Here is a 22,474-nt window from a genome sequence, read left to right on the forward strand (position 1 = left end):
CTCCGTGTGTAACGGGGAGACTTTCTCAGTCACTCCCTTACACCAGCAACCCCCACCCGTAACTCCCACTCCTCCTGATTTACAAATTGAGCACTGGTTGTGATTAAAGGTTCGGGTGGGATTTCAAATTGGGCCACGGCATTCTATACTCTAATATTATACTCTTTATTCCAACTGAACGGGATGAATAAATATGGATACAATTACACGGGTGTGGATAATAATGAATGAGTATATTCACAAAATTTGTATACGTCAATGATGCTGATATGACTACTATTTTTTAACTATGTTATAACTACTATTACTTACTATGTTATTTCTGTGTTATAAAAAGATGGATGGCTCCTCGAGAAGGAGACAGAGGCCCGCTTGGCATCCGATATGTCAAATGTGAGGAAATGTACGATGGCTGTCTCCGTTTCGGCACACTAGCAGATGGACACCAGCGGAGGATTCTGAAGATGTGCGTGTGTCGTTCAGAAAGCCACGCAGAAGGAAGGGGGTGAGAAAAGTGAGGGACTCAACAGACAGACAGGGCTCGGGGGCAGCCGGAGGAAAGGTCCATTGTGAAGTTACCTCCCTCATGTTGGCAGAAAGAGAGGGTGAGGGGCTGTTGATTTGGGAGGGATTTGAATTTGGGAGACTCCATAAAGAGGGGTGAGAATGAACGAAACATGCGCCACATTGGTTTCTCCACATTGGAGCGTGTATACAGTATGTTCCCATCAAACCCTATATCCCCTCAATATAGTTTAATTTGCAGCCCCATGTAACCTCGACATACAAAGGTGGATAATGTCCATACTTTTAGAAAAAATGCACCGTCTTGTGCAGTAATTAATATCTGAAATGTTTTTTATGAAGAGGGTGCCTCCAAAGATACGCTATTCCAGTGTTGCTCAAACGAGGGCACTCGGGGTGCTGCAAGGGTACTGCAGAGGGTACTGCAGTTGTACTGCAGGGGGTATTCCGAAAATAAAAAAATAAAAAAATAATTACCATGTGGCCTCCTTCGGTGGGGTGCCTGGGTGCCTTGTCCTCTGGCGCTCTCAGTGCGCAGGGCGCTCGTCGCTGGGGGGGCCAGTTGTGGGTGGCGGGCACCGTCTGCCGCCCTCTATTCTGTGGTCGTGGCTGGTTGCTGTGGGTTGGGTGGCTCCAGGTGCAGGAGGTGGGCGTGCCATGCCGCGGTCGGGTCCGGGGGCTCCGCATAGCCACTCCCCGGCCTGCCGCGCTCCTGCGTTGATCTGGTTGCGCTTTGCCTATCTCTCCCAGTGCCAAAACTCATACTCATACACACAATAGGCCTTTCCTGCAGCCATGGGGTGTCTATGCGGCTGCGGAACGCCACGACATAATACCGACCGAACCAATTGGGATAAGTCCTGTACACTCACCGGTGGACACTTCACACACACACACACACACACACACACACACACACACACACACACACACACACACAAACACATACAAGCGGTCTCATCACACGCATACACACACCACAAACACCTGCTTTGACCCCAACACCCTCCTGGTTGCATCCCTCTCCTTTTCCTCCTCATTTACTGCCATAACTACGACTGGAAGAGGCCACGTGCCAAATTGCGGTTGTTTCAGTTTTCCTGGACCTGATTAACTCTGTTTTTTCGATACATGTTGTCATCCGATGTTTATGTTTTTCCCATGAACATGTTGTTGTTTGGTTCTATGTTTAGAACCTCTCCAAAGAGCGGGATTGGTGGTGGTTCTATGTAACAAAAAAACTGTCCTCCCACAGGTCGTCCACGGGACAGAGTTATTGCAGCAGTTCTTGACGATTAAAGAACGAATAAAGAGTTGCATTGCAGGTTGAGAAGTTGAACTTCACTTACAGGCCAACTCTGTCCTAGATGCAATAACATACAAATACTCTGTGGTGTATGCCCAGCATGCTGACAGCGCAGGTTAAAAAAATAATATAAAAATGCGTAAAACATATTGGTTATATATAATGTTAAAAATATGACTTACCATAATTGTACTCTGTGCAATGAGAATAAGTTGAATCTTATCTCATCTCTCTCATTTAAAGAACATACAGTTCATTTTCTTTTTTTCTCTCCAATGCCAGTGAAGTGGGTACTTGGCTGAAATAAGATCCAAAAAAAGTTTGAGAACCACTGTTTTTTTTTTTCAAGTACATGCACACATGCATTCGGGTTAGAGTCAACATTAGTAGACCAGAGGAGTGGACATTGTCCATATTTTTATGATGAAGATAGGAGCGAGGGAACACGGGGTGGACGCGGGCCCCTTTCCAAGACGCTAAAGGTTTTTGATAGAAGGTGAAAGGCATTCATTTAAAAAAGCGTTTTCTTAAAACTGAACATTACGGCAATCAAGTCGGAAGAGAACCAAACGGAGGACACGCCTCAGCGCTAATGGAGCGTGGACGTCAACCGTTATCAGGATGGGGTTTTGGAGATGAAGGAAAAAATGACTCAGAATCAGACACCCTCATTATACAGCAAATTAGTTTTGTTGATTGTTTTTCCCTCGCTGCTGGCCGCGATGTCAAAGCCGACTTGGTAATCAAGTTACTTCGGAGAAGCACATATTGATGGTGGGTGCGGGAGGTGGTCTGTCTGGGACAGGGGGAGCTTGTGGAGCTGTGGTTTCTGGGGTAATTTGCTTGTAAAACGAGCAGAAGAGTGACAGCTGGTTTGTGGAGTGAATAACTATGAATCCATGATGGACACAAATCACAAGTGAACAGAAGGGGAAATGTGTTGCTTGGCAGCAGATCTGTGCGTCTCGATTTAATAAAGCAAGTCATTGGTGGCGTACAAGCACGAAAGCCACGAGGGAACCAACTGCGCGAATGAGTCACATCCCGAGCGCAACAAGGAAGATGGGACTTAATGAGTGGCTGCACGTCGTCAGGACCTGCTGCCGTGCAATGAAGTCAGATGTGGAATGGAAGACGTGGAAATAACAAAAGCCGTTCCAAACCAATCAAGGCCATGTAAAGTGTTTGCAGATGGCTCATACTGTCTAATACCAATACTACTATGGCTAATCCTGTCTCCGATTCAAGTGTAAATCCGTGACATTGTTTGGTTAACAAACCCAATATTTTACTCTTTATTTTGCTAGCACTTTGTGAGAAACGGCCCATGCAGTGTTTGCCGCATTGTGCATGGGCTTCCCTACATGCCGTTTAGATTGTCAGTGGCGGGGTCCACCGCATTTTGACATGAATTAATGCAAATATCGGGCACATCCATGAAGTAAGAGGCAGCCCCGGTGAATTTGAGAAAGCCGCGTAGCTACATGTGGTCAGTAAACTGTCGACGTGGTTGAACGTACACAAAAACGAACAGCGCCCTCGAATGGAAAAATATCCCGACCCCCTCAAGCGACGGAGGAAAACAAAAACAAAATCAATCAGATCAGACGGGGGCAAAGTTTTTCGACAAAATACAGCGGATTAAGTCAGGTGAACAAAGCGAAAGCCAGGGTAGGTCTGGATGTTGAAAAAAAAACACACCAAACGTTGCCGTTTCAAAATGGAACTCTGGGACTTGAGTTGTAATCCACCCAACACACACCATCTGACGGACTATAATAGTGGATGTATTTCCGTCGCGGAGGGGGATTCTTATTCCCACGGAACCCGATCTGACAGCTGACACTTTGCAAAGTATCCCGATGCTTTTGACTGCACTCAGATCGCTCTCTTCCTCGTTGTTGTGAGGGCTCAACAAACTCATCCCCATCAGATCACGTTGGTGCGTATTCGGGAGTGACGTGGATCGGGCCAGTGGCGTACTCCGACATCCCATCTCCGATATAGATTCCCCCCCACCCCACCCCACCCTGCCCACACCCTTGTAATCACAGGCGAGCTGTGCGACGGAATGACAGCAGGGTCCTGGCTCCGCATACGGATGAGGGGCAATCCGTCCTCCATCTCCGGCTGGAAGGCGTCTGACGGCCGAGGAGCAGGGGGAAGGGAAATAACTCTGTTCTCGCCGGTCGCTGCCTCCGCCCGTTCGCCGTGGAGGCGACGTCGCCGACGTCGTTCGACGCTTTGGGAGTCCGAACACGAACATGAGAAGGAGCCGCAGCTTTCCCTCCTCGCATCGCGGATTTATTTATCGAGAGCGATTGAGCACATTTGGCCGAACTTCGTTAAATCTTCATGGATCTACTGTTTTTCGCGTCTGTAGGCGAGACGGGAGGGTCGAGCCGTGGCCCCGACCCGACGAGGGGCCTATTTTGTCCTGGGTTTACTCATTCAATATGCGCGAGAAGCCCCTGGGTGAAGTAAGTTTTCTCTCTTTCCGTGAGGCGAGACTCAGGGAGCATTCCAACTGTTTTCCAAATACGTTTAAAATTCCATCTGAGCTGCTCGACTTCAGAGAGAATTTTGGGGGCAACTGGCGGTACGACCCACCCGTCACCGTCAAAGCCGCCCCCGGTCGCTGTTCTGCCCCGACAGCTTCAGAAATCCCCTTCCTTCTCCCCTCGGTTCAATGTGAAAAGGCGTAATAGAGGGAGATCAATTTACTGGTCTTTAACTTTCGCTAACTTTTGTCGCACGGCATTTTAGATTTGCGGAGGACGGCCATTCCTCCGTTGCTGGTTTGGGCGTCTTTGCCTTTGTCTTCTGACTTTTTTTTTTTTTTTTTTTTTTTCCGTCTTAGAACCCACACTGAGCGTGTTTAAAGGGAGATGGGTATCGTGCACGGTGGGTGTGAGCTTTCTTTTCCCCCACGTCTATCACGGTATCCATCTCAACCGGAGCACATCTTTCAGCCAAAACAACAAAGCGCCCGCCCGCGCAGAGTGATACGTAGACCTCGCGCCGTCAGCTCTGCCGGGATCTCAGGCGTCAGCGCTCCCACCCCCGCCGGACCCCACCCGTGTTCTCCATCGCTCAGACGTTCCCAGGTCTCGCCGTCCAATCCGACAGTCGCTCAGAACTCACAGGGGTTGGGCGACGCAAGGCTTGCAAGACGACCACAACGACACGCAGCGGAACAGCTTCCACTGGAATTCTGGGACTTGAGACGAAATCCCGACGCAGGCTTTCTGACGGATCGCCACTTTAAGTCAATGTCGGAGGTGGGATTTATGTTGGATTGGAGCAGTGAGTGAATCTTTGACGACAACTGAAAAGAGTACAATCTTTCACATTGACGGTGACCCGGTTCACGCTTCGCGTTCCACCAAAAATACATGCTATGGACAAAATGAAATGATTCCTCTGAGAATTCCATCCCAGAATCGAAGGCGGAATGGACTCTTCTGACTCTTGTTTCGCTGACTGAATCAGACAAAGGAAGAGTCGGGAAATTGAACGGATCTTATTCGTTTGGAACGCTATGTTTTTTTTTCAATGTACAAATACAAAGAAACAAAAGAGACGAACGACAAACAGCTCCCAACACCCTCCCCGTCCCAAGGGTCTTAAACAAAAATAAATACATTACATTAACATCGACCCTCTTGAACTGAACCACAAAGTGCATGTACGCAAATCCCAACATTTTCGAAATGGTCAGACCTTTTTACCGAGTCACTCGTAAAGTGGCAAATCTCCAGAGACGTTGATTATCTCAGCCGTTCATCATCACGAGCGTCCTCGCCGCGGGTGAGACGGGCGTCGGAACCGCGAGGACCGGGCTAGAGTGCTCTCCCCGGGGGGGGGCGAGGACGCCGCGGTTTATTATGCGTTCGGAGCGGCCGGAGCGGGTCGGTGTCACGGAGGCCTCTGATCTCGCAGCCAGAGGGCGAGTTGGCAGCGATGTCTCCTCCCCGCGGAACAAAGCGGCTCCGCCACCTCTTTGATGGCAAGTCCTGAATTAGGAAACGGCGATTAAAGCGCTCTACTCTCCGGCTTATCCTCCGAGCAGCGCCGGAAAGTTGATTGAATCTGGAGGGAGCGCGGAGAACAAAAAAAAAAAGAACAAGAGAGGGGGGACGAGGGGAAATGGAAAAAGAAAACGGGAGAAAAGTGTTTGACCGCAAGTCCTTTTCGGGTCAGACGTCCATGTGACGGAGAGATCGTATTGGGTAGAAAATGAACACACACACACACACACACACACAAACACACCTCCTCTCTCTCATCTTTTCGGAGACTGGAGTGTCCTTCCTGAGCTCTGAAGCCTTGTTATTTGGAATAATCGTCTCCGTCTCTCTCGCTTCTCCGAGCCGACCCTCTCTTCCCCCACGGCAACGGGAGCCGTTTGAGTCTGACATTTTACCCCCTCCCGTCAAACATCTTTTATCTGTTTTATCTCGCCCCCCCCCCCCCCCCCCCCCGTACCGCTAATTACCTGCGTGGCGCCGGAGCAGATGCCTGTTTTGTTCTCGGGGTTTTTTTTTGAGGGGGTTACGCAATCTAATCCTCCCTGCATTCCTGCCCGAGTGTGCACAAATTGCCCAGCGCTTTAGGATGATGGACATTTTGTGATGCAGCAACCACGTTAAACGTTGCGTTGTGTTTTGTTATTCAGTAGTGGTTAAAAATAAATAAATAAATAAATAAATAAATAAAAAACCTACCAAGATGTGTCAGGGGGACTTATTACTTCATCTGTATGTACACCCCTGTTCCTGGAGACGACGTATCATTTCCTGCCTGTCATCCGGAACTTTACAGCCTCTATAAATGTCACGCTTTTAATCTACATCCCGAGCAGCGAACTGCCAAAAACTGACAGGACACAGAGTTGGGGCTTATTTATCTCCATTGGGCGCCAATCTCCGAGCGTCTCTCGGCGAGCAGCAGAAAAGGTCCCACTTCCCAGGTAATGGCTTTTAATAGACAGGTCATTTCATGACTCTTTGCTCTTTACCGAGTGAATCTCAAAAAAAAAAAAGGAGTCCGACCGTTCATCCCTGCTGATAGTTCCTCCCACAGAGCTGCCGTTCTGCTGAGACGGATGAATTAGTGCAGCCTTGCAATTTTTGTCTCGCAACACAAGAGCTATTTTCCATTACGTGTGTATTTTAAGGGGAATTGGAAACATTGTTCACGGCACACTAGTGAGGTGGTTGATGGAGATGCAGGCTAGGGTCACATGATACGACACCATTTTCTGTATAATTTCTTTCCTTTTATAACTTTTTAACAATTTTAATACGGCCTCTGTCTCCCGGTTGTTCCATCTCCGCCAAAAACGCTGAGCAGGCCCCGTGCATATTTTAAACATGCCAGCTGTCCCAGATTCACGGCATGAAAAGAGCCTCGTGGCTAATTCCATGGCAAGGAATTAGGAGATAAATTTGCGAAAAAATAAAGTGCATGTGTCTCCGCAGGGTTGGAAGAGAAAAAGAAGCGCAGGGGGACTTGAAAAAAAAAGAGAGTAGGCCTACTTTAGCGAAGCTGAATGGCTCTTTGGTTCCGAGGAGACAGCGGGACGGTCGCTCACGGTCCTCACCGAGTTGTGCCTCGTGGCCCCCAGCGTGCAACTGAACGCCGGATCGGCTGGCTGAAATGCCAGGGAGGGCACGGGGGCTTTTGAGGACGCAATGCTTTTAAAAATGATCGATTTATTATAAATTTAATGCTCATTCACTTGTTTGTTTAGACGAAGTCCAATTAAACAAATTTGTGCACCCAATCACATTGATTTACCCCCGAATTCCGTTCCAAGCATTAAATGAGAACTCAGTGGGACCACACCATGTCTTGGTTAATGGATTTGGGCATGTTTTATCTAGGCAGCATGAAATGATAATGATAATGATAACGATAATGATAACCTCATAATTTATCAGCAAGGCCCCGGACCCAGTTTTGGACTGCGACCCACCACTTGAGAACCACTTTGTGCTTGCTTGTTCTACCTTTAGTTGATTTTAAAAATAGATCAAAGTAAATAAATAAATAAATACATAAATACATAAATACATAAATAAATAAATAAATAAAGTACTGAATGAGTCACTGAATGACGATAGGAATGACAAAAAGAAACAGATTCAGCAGGTCAGCCTATCCCTTGATGCTCAAACGCCCCCTAGTGGAGTGAGAAACAGACTGGGGAAATCTGTTGTCACCATTATTGTATTTTACCATTATTATTGTTATTATTATTTTATAATTGTTAGAACCTTATAATATTATTTTAATAAATACTATTCAAATATAAAAGTTTATATATATATATATATATATATATATATATATATATATATATTTATTACATTTCACTACATATATGTATGAAAGTATGTATATGTATGTGACAAATAAAAAATCTTGAATCTTGAATCTTGAATATAAAATTATGAAATTATTAGTAGTATACAAATTATTATTGAATTTATTTATTATATATGTACTGTATATTAGTAATGGATTACTAGTGAAAGTAAGGGATTACTAGTTATGGAAAGCAACGATTACAATTGAAAGTTACAATATTTGGGAAAGTAACGGATTACAGTTATGGAAAGTGACAGGATGAGTGAAAGTAATGGATTACTGTACTTTTTTAAGTTGCTGTGTTTAAAATCATGTTCACTGTTATGGAATCTCTTACTTTCTCCTTTCTACCCGAGTATTCTACAGTCTACACTCATAAAAAGTTTTTTTTCGTTTCAACATTATTTCATGAATAAAATTGAAAATAAATAATGATAAAAAAAATTGTAATTATTCTCTTCTTTTATATAATTTTGTTTTATTTTAATACAGAGATTTTGAATGTTGTGCCGGATGCTACTTTTTACATGAGGATACAAAGATCATACATTAGGAGTTTTAAAGGTAATAAACACTCTTGAGTAATTTAATATTTGAGGAATCGATTGGATCAATAACTTTCCAGTACTTTGAATTTGCATTTACAGTAAAACTTTCCATTGAAGACATCACACATTACATTACCTTAAATTACATTACATTTAATTACATTATATTTAATTACATTACATTATATTCAAATCTATCTATCTATCTATCTATCTATCTATCTATCTATCTATCTATCTATCTATCTATCTATCTATCTATCTATCTATATCATGTCCGTCTGTCTGTCTGTCTGTCTGTCTGTCTATTTGCAGGTATAGAACTAAAGTTGAACTACACAATTTGTCTGTCTGACTATAGTTGTGTTTTCTGTGTTATACCTGACCTAATGGCATTTTATTATATATCTATCTCACATTTAAATTTGATTATGAAATGCCCTCTACCTGTGCATTTAGTTATGTGATGATAATATAAAGGGTAATTGACACTAATAAAGGGAAAATATATTTTTTAATAAATGTACATTTCTTTTCAAACACTTCATTATTAGGCTATATTAATTAAAGTATAGAAACTATATTTAGGGGTCCAGCCCGCAGCCCCCTATTGTGAAAGTTATTGCTGCGTTATTTGGGCTAAAAGTATCTGGAACATGACAACGGCCGTACGCAGACATGGTTGAGGTCTCATTAGAACTGAGTCGTTTCAGGCGTCTTGTCGTTCGAGTTTGATCAATATCGATCTACATTTGGAGCATGGGAGCTACTTCCTCCTTCCGCCGTGCCACCCTCCTGCCCGGCAGTGCGCAGTGGGGATGAGGCCCCGGGTCTTCCTCAAACGCCAATTTGAACTCGAACTCGCCCTCCTCCAAACCCAAGCCCGGCGCAGCCCCCATCCCTGCTAAAGGAGGGCGATTAAAGACAGAATCCAGGATTTTCAGTGAGGTCTGGTCTGACACGGTCGGAGACAGTCCCTCCGTCTGCTCCAAACGTCCCTGCATATGATCACAGAGCGCGGGGGACCTCATCCGTCTCAGCAGAACGGCAGCTCTGTGGGAGGAACTATCAGAACCTCGAAAACCTGTCATACCTGACTGAACTGGACGCCTTGTATGAATGAGGTGTAAATGCCCGCAGCACTACGAAGAGTTTCCGCAGAGATGGAACCCTGTTGTTGTTGTTCGGATTTTTACTGTTATTACTCTCTTTGGCATTTTTTGGTGCTTTAAGTATGTGGAACAGAAAAAAAACGCTGGAATTATGCCGGGACGTGTCGGACATCTCAGGCTTCAAAGTGTCATCCATATCGATCCACATACGGAGCCGGAATTAGTGAAAAAAAACAATGACATTTTACCGTATGTAGCCGAAGGTTTATGCACCGCCCACACGCCAAGGTTCTAAAATTCCCGATCGGGTAGCGGAGCGAGATGAGTTTGGAGAACAAGACGCATTGTGACATCATCATCCAATTTGTTATATATGTGCAGGTTGTGGCTTCGAATGCACAATTACGTGGTGTAGACTCCATTGGGCTGTAGTAGTTGCAAACAGTGCGTGTAAGTGTACAGTATATGTGTGTGTGTGTGTGTGTGTGTGTGTGTGTGCGTGTGTGTGTGTGTGGTCTTATCTGCATGACGTCAGCAGGGCTTTTCGACTGATTCCGTTCGGTTCGCATCTAACCTGGTGCCGTGTTCCGCCTTATTATGTGGCTTTCGAGGCCGTTTCAATGGAACCGTGTTGTCGGGAACTTCCACACGGAGTGATTTCCTTCCACAGACACACCGTGAGGCTGGACCCCGTGGACTACAGTTAGGAGGCAGCCAACCTTCGCATTTTTAGGATGAAGTCACAACACGTAACAAGTGTATTGGCTTGTGGTGGTAATTCGGCGTGTCACCAGGACTCTTAAAAACTTGCGCCACCGCATCATTACGTCGGCCGATACTGTGTTCATTGGAAACTAGGAAAATTGGAGCTCGTTTTGGATGTAATGCTGATATAAAGACGAGCGACAGCACAAACAGACGCTGTGTTTCACAACTCGAAAATTGGTGTTGACCATGAACCCCGCGTTATGCTGCCTGCAGCTACATTTATTATTGTAATTGTTGGCATTTTAATTATTGTTATTCTCCTTGGCATTTTTTCGGGCTGAAAGTGTCTGGAACACGACAACAGCCGAACCCATGGATACGGTTGAGGTCCCGTTAGAACCGGGACGTCTCAGACGCTCTCGGTTCAAGGTTTATCCCTATCGATCTACATTTAGAGCCGGAATTACTGAAAAAAACGATGAAAATTAAACAGAAATTACAGAAGGTTGGCCTACAACGATTTGTTTGTGGAGTGGGCGCTTTGTGACATCATCATCCAATATGTCATTTATGTTCAGGTTTTGACTCTGCGTGGGCATTCGCACCCGGGGAGGTGTGAATGCCCGTGGTGCAATTAACCAGGGGACGCGTTCTCTGTTTAGACCCAGACGCGGCTCAAGCGTGGGTCTGGGTCTTTCGTTCAAGGCAATCGGAAATCTTTGAAGTATTGCTGCATTCGATGGAACTCGGATAACTGTCATTTGTGGGCTTTTCCACCAGATATTTTGTTTATTTCAAGAGATGTTTTTGTTGAGTTTAGAAATAATTGTATTGTTTGCGTGTTTTTGCGTTCCAGATGCCAATAAAAACCCGAAAGTCTAGGACAATAAAGAAGCAGTAGGCGGAACGTCCACTCTGCATTCCATGTGAACCCGGAAATTTGTAATTAGTGTCGGTGGGAAGTGATGCTGCGTTTCATGGGAACTCTGAAAACTGTAATTTATAACTAACACGACTAACCTGGATCTGTGTATTGCTGCCTGCAGCTATATTTATTATTATTATGACTTTATCCTAACAACATTTTGTTATATATGGAGTTGAATTGAGCCCAAACATTAGGTTCAACATAATCAGCACTGCCCCTTCCACTCCATACTGTTCTATGGGAAATAGCTTCAGCCATGACTGTAACTTTGACAAATCCGGACCATAAACGGCGTCATTATGGCCCAAATGTTTTCAACCTACATTAATGTACATTTTCTTCTGGTAAAAGAGCATATATGGAAACTAACTCATGTCAGTGCTCTAACTTCTTTTCTTTTTTTGTTTTCAGGGTAAACCATCGAACAACACTTTTTGTATTCCCAGCCACAAAGCCTGTATCCCTCATATTCCTTTGAAATGACGGAGCTTATGGATCAGCCTTGTCAGGTGTCACCCCACGAACAACAAGGCAGAATTCACTCTTTGTGTGACTAAGCCTTCCTTGTCAAATCAGAACAATAAAGGCCGAAGGAATCACATCAATCACAGTGGGCACACCCAGGACGCGGTGTGTGTGTGTCTGTGTGTGTGTGTGTGTGTCATGTGCACATGTGTGTGTGTGTGTGTGCACGCGCGCGTGTGTGTGTGTGTGTGTGTGTGTGTGTGTGTGTGTGTGTATGTGTGAGGGCCGAGCGAGTGTTGGAACCCGAGCCTCATCCCAAAGTAGGACATCAGCTATTCAGCACTGACCTATCAGGTGTGATTTCAGATTTCACCAGGGCTCAGCAATCAGGGCTTGTCCCTGCGCTACAGAGAGAGCCAGACACTGCAGAAGACGCCGGCTCCATGCATGTTCAATGAAGGCATTCCGTTTCTTGGGGGTGGGATAATTAATCAGCTGTCTGAATAAGGGAGGAAAGGGGGAGAGGCCAGAGAGCGGGATGGCGGAGGAATTTAGAGCAAAATCAAAACTGCAACGGAGAAGAAATGGATGAAACAGCCACAGGAAGTGATTGAGTAGTGATTTACTATATAAAACAAGAATAACACATTATGTTTATGTCAATGTTTTACAACAGACTTACAACTGAAATCTCTTATTTTATGTTTTTTTTGCATTTGCTCAACTCTCGTACCTCGAAAAAGGTACTTCCTGCACAGTGCCTGCGTATTAATACCATAAAACTAATCCATACTGAAACACACCACCTGGAATCGGCAGGGATTGTTTCACTCACTAAAACTCCTTCAAAGAATCATGCACAGAGTGATCGGCTGGTCCAAATAAAGGACTAAAAAAAGAATGACTGAAAAAATGACTGAGAAAGACGATGAAAGACTAAAAAACTCGGAAGACATACTGTATTAGTATAACAGCACAAATTATATTGAAATAACTGACTAAAGTAAATAAACCGGTTTCAGGGTTAGTGTTAGGGCTAACCATAACCATAACCCTAACCCTGTAATTGTTTTTGTTACAATATTGGCAGAAATTATATTAAATATGACACATTCTGGGGCTACCAGCTGCCGGAAATAATAAATTCATGGAGTCGGGTTTGTGGATGCTTATTGAAATGCTTAGAAAAAAATAAAAGAAATTAAAAGAAAAATAAATAAACTAAAATAGGTGTGATTACTCTTTCAAAATGGCTGGACGTGCGTTTGTAGAAATGCAAGTAATAATCTTGAATTAACTTTCTATTGCATATTAAATGTCAATATTGTTCCTGGAGCTGCTTTACGGATTCTATCTGTGCACGTTGCTGTACGAATAGTCGAAAAACTTCCTCAAAAGTGTTTTCCTATTTTTTTAAATACAGCAAGTAGCAGCAATATGGCACTTTAGTGAGAACATGTTAAGTATTAAACAGTAAACCATTTCTGTGCTGATAAAAAAAAAGTGTTTCAGAAAACCATTGTATTGCTACACATCATATATTGTTATATATAAAGCTAATTTGTAATGTAATTTATAATTTACAAGTTACAACATATTAAGGCGACAAAAGCTGGGACACTTCCATCCATCAGGTTGGGGACTGGAGCGCTGCTGTGTGTCTAGGGCTTGGAGCATCTGCTGTAGTAGCTGAAGATGGTGCGGTCGATCCACCTGCGGAACTTGGAGACGGCTGTGTAGACGCCGGGAAACTGGGCGTCGGCACAGCCTTTCCCCCATGACACCAGGCCGTAGACCCGCCCCTCGCACACCAGCGGGCCCCCCGAATCCCCCTGGAAAGACCGGATAAGGGGTGTTGCAGACGAATCAGCTTCATGGACTCACTGAAGCATCATTGGCTATTTTAAATCTTCATTGTCATAGAGTTTGCTTTAATGAATTCGTTGAGGCCATACAGCACTTTGGTCAACACTAGTTGTTTTAAAATCTGATTTATAAATAAAGTTGACTTAACTTCATTGGCTTGAGGTGACTTCATCTAACTTTGTCCATTGTTCGATGGACCTCTTAAGAGTCATCAATGAATTGTATAAGAGTAAGTAGGTAAAGGTCATTCCTAAAAACATGACTTCATTGCTATATTATTTTTTTTTTTTTAACATGCAACTACAAACCAACTATTTAATTTCTTCAGTGAAAAGGAAGAAATAAATGCATTCCAACCTATTGCAATGTTTTGGAGGCCATGGCTACAGAAATGGAAGGCAACAACAAGCAAAACTGCCTGTTTGTCGAAAGACAATTTTCAAGAACAATATCTAGAGATAGATCGCGTTAGAAATATGGGATGGAAGAGATTCATAGCGCCACGAATGAAAATAATTTCTCACAGTGTAGATAATGTTTTTCCAGCCTGTCAGCGGTTAAAGCTATAGCTTTCTTTTGTGTAGCTGGCTTCACAAATAAGGAACCTAGCTTCTAAAACTCGGTGATTCTTTCTCAAGAGGACAAAATTCCTGTTGAGTTGCATGAAATAACACAACCGACATTGTTTACATGTTGTTTGGAGGTACAACATCATATAAAAAGAAACAAATCTTTTGAAAGGCTGAATAACGAAATGTGTTTGGCCATGGGGGTTCTCTTAGAAACATGTCAACATCCGTATGGCAACACATCAACTACCAGCATTCGCAATACAACGTGAAATAACACGTCCATTCATCCCTGATCATCGCTGGCATCTTCAGTCCCTCATCCTGCAGAATCCAGGTAAACAAACCTGCAAAAACCTCCATCAGAATAAAGAAAGTTTCCTCCAAGCCTTTCACAAAGTGGCTGCTGCCCACACAGGCATGTTCGGATGTGGGTGTTCAGAGACAAGTTTGCCAGCCACATCTCTCCACCATGTTTTATTTTTGTTTTTTGTTTTTTTCCCCCACCGCTCGACAAAAAAGCCCTGCGGTCTCACCTTACAGGCGTCCTTCCCACCAGCGCTGTATCCCGCGCAGAGCATGTTGGCCGTGATGTTGCCGTTGAAGGAGTCGCTGCTGTTGCACCTCGCCGTGGAGACGATGGGCAGCTTGACGGTGCGGAGGGAGGAGGGGATTTGGCCTCCGCCGGAGCTGGTGAGGCCCCAGCCGGTCACCCGGCACACCCTGCCCTCCACCACGGAGGCGCCCTGCCTGGGCAGCGGGGCGATGGCGACGTAGCTGTTCAGGAAGACCGGAGCTTTCAGCTGGAGGGACGGAGGGTAAGGGTATTTGGGTTACAGATGCTACTGAGGTGTTCCTGTGCGTATTGCACAAATTGCACCAGTGCAGCTTTTTGAGATCGATACCTTTATGAGCATGATGTCGTTGTTGCTTGTGTCGCTGTTGTACTCGGGATGTGGGATTAAAAGGTGAGGGATGAAGAATTGCTCTGTGCCCTCGTACATGCTCAAGGAGTAGTCTCCGGCCACGATTATCATCTTATCAGCGCTGAGGACACAATCGAGGAAGGGAGAGTCGCGGAAATCAAATACAGGGACACACCAAGGTTTCTGCTACAATCTCAACACCTATATTGTATGTGCCATGCACAGTTTTCCCTCTTACAAATGAACCCATTTTGGGACTCAGTAAGATTAAATGTGCAGCCAGACGGTAACTATCGCAAGAGAACCCCGACAGGGTGATCAGGACCCTGTGAAGGAAAGTAGTCCACAACAAAAAAATAAAGAAAAGGTACACGGACCCCCGGCTCCTGTTTTAGGCCGTTTGCTTCTCTGGGCAATCTGTCCATTTGGGGGAGGACACTAGATGTTGCCACTATCTAGTGTTAACATTAGCATGTAGACAGCATAACGTGGGAGCCGTGAATCCAGGCAGAGAAGTGGTTGCCCGTGACAACGGCAGCGGTCATTATTCAGAAATAACTGGCCACTAATGGCTACTATTGACAAATCACAATAGAATATTCCACAGAGCCGCTTAATGGTTAATAATTAAAATGAACAAAAGGCCATTGATTCTTGTTACCATGTTTGATGTAACTCGTTACTAGTTTACAATAATTGTATTGGTTAATGCCCAGTACCACCGTTACTGCGTTCCTCCCAGCCAATGTGTGTTTTGACATCCGCATGATGGTCATAAGATGCTTGACCTCAGAATCTAGGGCTAGAATGTTTCGCACACAATGCGTCTCATTGTGAGCACCAAGCCTGTATCACATTTCATCTACTGTACTTTCTCTCAGCCATGATATGGTAACAGGATTGACATTCTGATAAGTCTTTACAACCCCCTCCTCCCAATCTGTAAATGAAACCCTAAATGTCAAGTTGGTCAACCGGCTTTTTATCGCTGCACACAACGTCTGTCGCGTCAAGACTTTGTCTCGTTCTCAGGAAGAAATAGAAGCCACAGAAAAAAAACGCTCCATTTCTGGGTACAGGTGCTATTGTTTGCATGGGAAATAGCAATCAGGTTTGAGATTGTGACCATGTGTAGATTTTAGTACAATTTTCCGCCTTGACACTACACAAAAACCTGACACCAGAGCAAACATCAACTCACCCGATATTGCAGTGCGCAGCCGTGAGCACCCAGTATTTGTTGACCAAAGAGCCGCCGCAAAAGTGCTGACCCGTCGTTGTCTGTATTGATACCATGTACTTAATGGAATGTGGTACCGGTGCGTATCCCCCCACTATCCGGACGTTCATCGGCTCCTGCCCTGAAAAAACAAGGTGAAAACATCAAAATGGGATTGGATCTTTTCATCCTCCAACCCCCAAAGCGGAGGCCATAAAGACCTCCCTCCTCTAGCCCTTCCACAGGCCATACGAGGCTCAGAAAATGTTATGACTGCAGCGTCTGGGATGGATGGACCCCAAGACTGGTCGTAAAAAAAGCACTGGGGGGCTTTATAGCACGAATGCACCTTGTTTCATGGGTGACTAGAATGTACAAAACCACCATCAACAGCAGGTACACACCAGAGTTGCCAAGTCCACTTATAATACACAACTTTGGGCTTTAAAAATACATGTTAAATACATGTTAATGTATATAAATTATAATCAAAACAAAGGCAACGTTGTTCACCATTAACGGTATGCGCCACCATGTTGCCGTGACGTGCCAGATATGAGATCTATAACCCCCTCCCCCCCAGCACTCTAATTATACCCCCTCATAATTTTGGCTTGCATGACGCCCCTGTATGGGAGTTCTGTTACGTCCACTCTCCAGGATTTTAAAGCTTCTAGTCTGGATTGTATAAAATCACCAACAATCTCACTGTACAAAACCCGAAATAGTGACTCGGAAACGTTCCAGATGTCCAGTCCGTTACAGTACCCGGGGGAGGAGGGATACATTCCCTTCACCGCCTCAGAAAGGGATCTCACACCATAATTAGCAGCAGTGGTTTGCGTGAAGGGCTAGAAGGAAATGTAACCGTATACAATATGGGAGCATATCACTTGGGCGTTTGATAGCCATGCATTACGGAAAGGTCCATTCAAAAGCATTATGCAACAGTCTATTCAACCATCAACAGTCTATAACTGCATGGGGACTGAAAATTGCAAGGTGAAACTTGTCGCTTTAAGGTGGTTTTTCAGAGGGTGGGGGTAAATCTATAATATCTAACAAATTATAATAGAAATTTGCCAAATGTCTAAGTGTTAATGATTTATCCTAATGAGATGCTGCATTGAAGGCGCAGTTGAGTTTTTTGTGTATTTCTGGAATTCTCCAAAGCCAAAAAAAACTGTATTGGAACCAAATCATATATATCACATTTGATATGGCATAACACTTTTTTCTGAGGCTGTGAGAAATAAACACGACTTGTTATTTCAAAATTTCATAAACTGAATACTGAATTAGTTCATGGTAGATGAGATAAGCATTTCAGTGTCGGCTACACTCACCATTATGTTTAGTAAAGAGAATTATTTAATATATACACGTTCAAGGCTTGTTATGAGGATCTCATATGTCTTTTCAACATTTCAAGTGCGTTTGTCACAATGACTCAATCAATATCGACACGAGCACTTGTTCTTCCTGAGGGTTCCTTTTAAAGTTTCGGGAACAAATGTAACTTCATCTTACCGTCAAAAGCTTTAAATCTAATACCTTCATCCTCTATTACCACACCATTAAATCATTCACTGAGAACATCAATCTTTTCATTTAATTTTATTTTGTATATCGCCTTTCTTTCAAGTTCAGGATTCATATTACCAGTAAACCCACTCGTGTCCTATGAAAACAGCCTTGAGTCAGCAAGAGAGATGTTATTTTTGAGAGTAATGTCTCAGGGGAACTTCAGGAGCGAGACCAAGATTGATACAGGAGGTTGATGATTCACATGGTACACTTCTGATAGACATTACATAAAATGTTTTAATGGACAAAGTTCCGAAGGTTTTATTAACTGTTCATCTCTTGGGAGTACCAGACTATAATTAGTTATTAAAAGTAACATGTTAGTATTTGGATATTCTGACCAAAAAACAAGTTGAGACCACAGAGTGGAGTGACCTGACTTCCACAGTAACTTTTGGAATCTTTAGCAGACTTGGCTACAATAACAAAACATCATAGTAAAGTATACTTACAGCTGACAGCAAGGAGTTGCAGCAGTATACATGGCAAAAGAGAGGGCAGGTTCATGGCCAGAGACAGAGCCAGAGAGGAGCGCGGCTGCACGGAGAGCGGCTTTACCTGGGAGCCGTAGCTGTCCGATCATAAGGGGTAGAGACTTCGCCGGCACTCGGGTTTCTTATAGTTCCTATTTCCGTTTCCATGGTCACCTTGGCTTCCTGGAACAATATATAATTGAAGCTCGCACAGCAGCACGCCCCTCTGGCCTCATCTGTCACACCTGCCCAGCCTGCTCTGCTATGACCCGTGTGCTCTGCGTGAGTGTGGTTTTCTTTTATTTTCAATTTGGTGTGAATGTGAGTGTTTGGTGGTTTTTGGTCTGTCCCTCTTTTCTCTCCATCGCTATCCTCCGCTCAGGTCCTGGTTCCACAGCCTGATCACTGATCAGGCTCACTCCACTCTGAGTACGGCAGCTGCCAACAAATAGTGACCCGGCATCAAAGCTCTGCTGTTCCCTTCCTCTCGTGCCAGATCGTCTTTGACTACAGACCACGCTTCTAGCCTTCCTCTTCTGATCCTGTGATTCCCGATCCCGTGTGACCACTCCCAGCTCTTCCAATCCATCCTGCTCCTCTTTATCAGCCACCAGCTTCCTCCGCCAGCCTGTCTGCCTCTGTTCTTCTTGGATTCAGCTATACTTGTATTATTCCCCAGTTTGTAATAAAAACTCTTAAGACTTCTGTTTGCCTCCCGTGTCTGCATTTGGGTTCTGTTGCTAATATACCTCTTGAAAGAACAATCTGACCAAGAATGGGCCCAGCAGACGCAGACCACCGTAGCAGTGCGCCTGCTGCTCAAGCAGTCGCCATTGGATAGCATGAGCAACAGCTGACCATCATTCCCGATGGACTCCAAGAGATGGCACCAGACCACCACTGTGTTTTCAGTAATCTGATGGAGTCGGACCCTGGCTGACCCTGGATGGCATCCAGCTATCTCGGTTTCAGCTACTAAATCTGTCATACTCGTACTCCAGCCATGACTTCATGAGATTAGGATCAAGATCAAGGCCCACCCATTGCCAGAGAGCCCCGCCATCCTCCACCTGAGCGTTATGCAGGTGATCGAGAAACCTGTTGCTTATTCCCCTCCCAGTGCTCCCTGGTGTTTGAGTTGCAGCCTTCCTCTTTCCCTACTCTTCGTCCTTGCATCGCTTACATCTTCACACTCCTGACTGGGAGAGCACTTGCACAGGCCTAGGCCATGTAGGAGAGTCAGCTTCCGGTCTATTCTAGTCTCCCCCTATTCCCCACCGAGATGAGGAGGGTGTTCTATCATCCGCTATCCAGTAGAGAGGCTGCGGGGAAACTCCTCCATCTCCGGCAGGGTCAGCGGAGTGTGGCAGTCTACGGCATCAAGACACGGCGAGCGTGTGGAACTCTGATCCCTTCTTTGAAGCCTTCCACCATGTGCTGTCAGACTCCATTAAGGATGAGTTTGCTTTGCAGGAGCTGCCTCCTGACTTGACCTCAAAGGTTTTTTGGACTGTTTTAGTTGAGCCGCTGGGCCTGGGCACCATTCAGTTGTAAAAGCTGTTGGAAGCCAACGCGTTCGACGGTAAGCTCTTGGCACGTGACAGCATCTGGACCATGCCCGTCCACCTGCTCCTGTAAGGCAACCACAAGAAGGAGATGTGTTTTCATGTACGTAAGTCACCTCATATACCTATTGTTCTCTGTCATGAATGGCTTGAGACCCACGACCCACACATTGCCCACAGGAACATCACTAGCTGGAGTTATTTTTGCCATGCCAATTGCCTACAGTCTGCTTTGCCCCCCTCTTTTCCAAGCTCTGTTCCCAGCCCTGAAGCCCCCGAAGTGTCTTGCTTCCGTGGAAGTACCATGACCTGCAGGAGGTTTTCAGTAAGCAGTATGCGCTGTCCCTGCCTGTGAATAGGCCATATAGTATAACTGCACCGTCAAGCTCCTTCCCAGGGCACCTCTGCCGAGTGGTGCACTAGGCAGGCTCTACAACATCTCCAGGCCGGAGCGGGAGGTGATTGAGAGACACATCAAATATTGTCTGGCTGCAGGGCTCATCCGTGCCTCAGTCTCACCTCTTGGAGCCTTATAATTCTTTGTGGCAAAGAAGGTGTGATGCACTGTTTTCCTGCACAGCAAGGAGGAGACTAATTCCAGCTCTAAAACCATCCTGCCGACTTCCTGCGTCGTTGCAGCTGTCACCTGATGAATTGAGAAGAGGTGGACTTTGCTCAACAGGCACAACCTGACCCGAGTACTGGTCCCCTGGCTGTCTGTTTGTTCCTAACTCTGTGAAAATAAAATAAGGACCCAGAACAGGGAACTGAGAACATAGCTTAGAAAAGAGGGTGGCAATGCAGACTGTAGGCAATTGGCATGGCAAAAAGAACTCCGGCTAGTGAAGTTCCAAATAGCCTATCCCATATACATAACTCTATTCCCTTCTATTTTGTACCCCCACATTCTTTCTTTTTATTTCATTTAAAATTGTATTTTTATTTTATTTTATTTATATTATTCTATTCACTAACTGTATCGCGTTTTAGGAATCCGTTAGTTTCAGTTAGTTAGCTAGGTATGAATTGGGTTAGTGAATAATCTCCAGGTGCGTTGCAAAGACTTTTCACTGCATATATGTATGAAAGTATGTATATGTAGGTGACAAATGAACCTCTTGAATCTTGAATCTTGAATCTTGAAGGCTAAGGCAGGAGGTAAACATAAAAAGATGTGAGAACAAAAGACATAATAACCGCATGAAAACAAATCCCAGAACACAGTCAGCAGAATACTCTATACTAATACTATAGAACTCAATAAGAACTCGGCGATCAAAGAAGCATGAACATGACAGCGAGAGGAGGTGGCATTGGCTTTGTTTTACACAAAGATGGAAATAAAGAAATCAAACTCAAACAGTGTGTCACACAAGGTTATTTATTGACAGTACCCGTATTTCCTTAAATACTGACTGGGGCTTTTATTTACCTCATCTGCAGTGGGTACCAGGCTTTTGTTGGTAGCAGGCTTTTATTTCTAAAAACCAAAACTCTCACTTTGAATTTTAAATCAAACTGCCAAGTGGGTGTCATGCTCCTGAAATGCACAGTGGACCACAGATCGCTCTCTCTCTCCATTACGCAACCCACTGTCCTGACCCAAGGTGCAACGTCCCTTGGGTTTAAAATGTTCGTTTCATACAAGTATAAACTAACAAAAACAAATGGATCTAAAATGAAAACACAGGAAAACCGACACACACACACAGACTCAGATTCAGCCTTGTTTTCCTGTTTTTATTTGAGGAAATAAGGTATCTATAAATCATGCTCCGGTTGTTGCGTCTCTGGGGGGAAAAACAACCTGTTGACCCGGGAAAAGGAGAAGATTGAGTGACCCGGAAAGGGGAGTTGGAGTCCATCCCTTGCCAAGATGCAACGGTATTTGGACCAATACGCAACGAGGGGAGCTCTCAGAACGAGAAAATGACCTTGTATAAACAGCTATAAATGTTTATATTGTTTACTGGGAGGGTTTCGGACATCTTGGACCCCGCCCCCGTCCGGGTTTTCCACCGTCAGCACCCGGACAATCCTGGTGGGTGCCCGGGGGTGGGTACTGTCACACCTGCCCAGCCTGCTCCCCCATGACCTGCGTGCTCTATGTGAATGGGGTTTACTTTCATTATCAGTTTCAGTGTGAATGTGAGTGTCTGGTTTTTGGTCTGTCCCTCTTTTCCCTGCTTCCACAACCTGGCTCCACAACCTGATGATCGTCAGCGATCAGGCTCACTCCACTCTGAGTGCAGCATCTGCCAGCAAACAGTGACCCTGCATAAAAGCTCTGCTGTTCCCTTCC

The 22,474-nt window shown here is 44.8% G+C and overlaps 1 protein-coding gene across 1 annotated transcript; it reads right to left on the minus strand.

Annotated features, from left to right (window-relative positions):
* Nucleotides 1-13,628: 13,628 nt before the first annotated feature.
* Nucleotides 13,629-20,785, minus strand: LOC307241209 (trypsin; the record flags this gene model as incomplete). The annotated part of the gene is made up of 5 exons (XM_080015247.1): nucleotides 13,629-13,799; nucleotides 14,939-15,205; nucleotides 15,308-15,449; nucleotides 16,530-16,689; nucleotides 20,692-20,785. 5 exons carry the CDS (start codon nucleotides 20,783-20,785, stop codon nucleotides 13,629-13,631), a joined length of 834 nt encoding a protein of 277 aa, XP_079871373.1.
* Nucleotides 20,786-22,474: the final 1,689 nt, after the last annotated feature.

The sequence above is a fragment of the Zeus faber genome, assembly GCF_960531495.2.
Source record: "Zeus faber genome assembly, chromosome: 15".
In the NCBI taxonomy this organism is placed as follows: domain Eukaryota; kingdom Metazoa; phylum Chordata; class Actinopteri; order Zeiformes; family Zeidae; genus Zeus; species Zeus faber.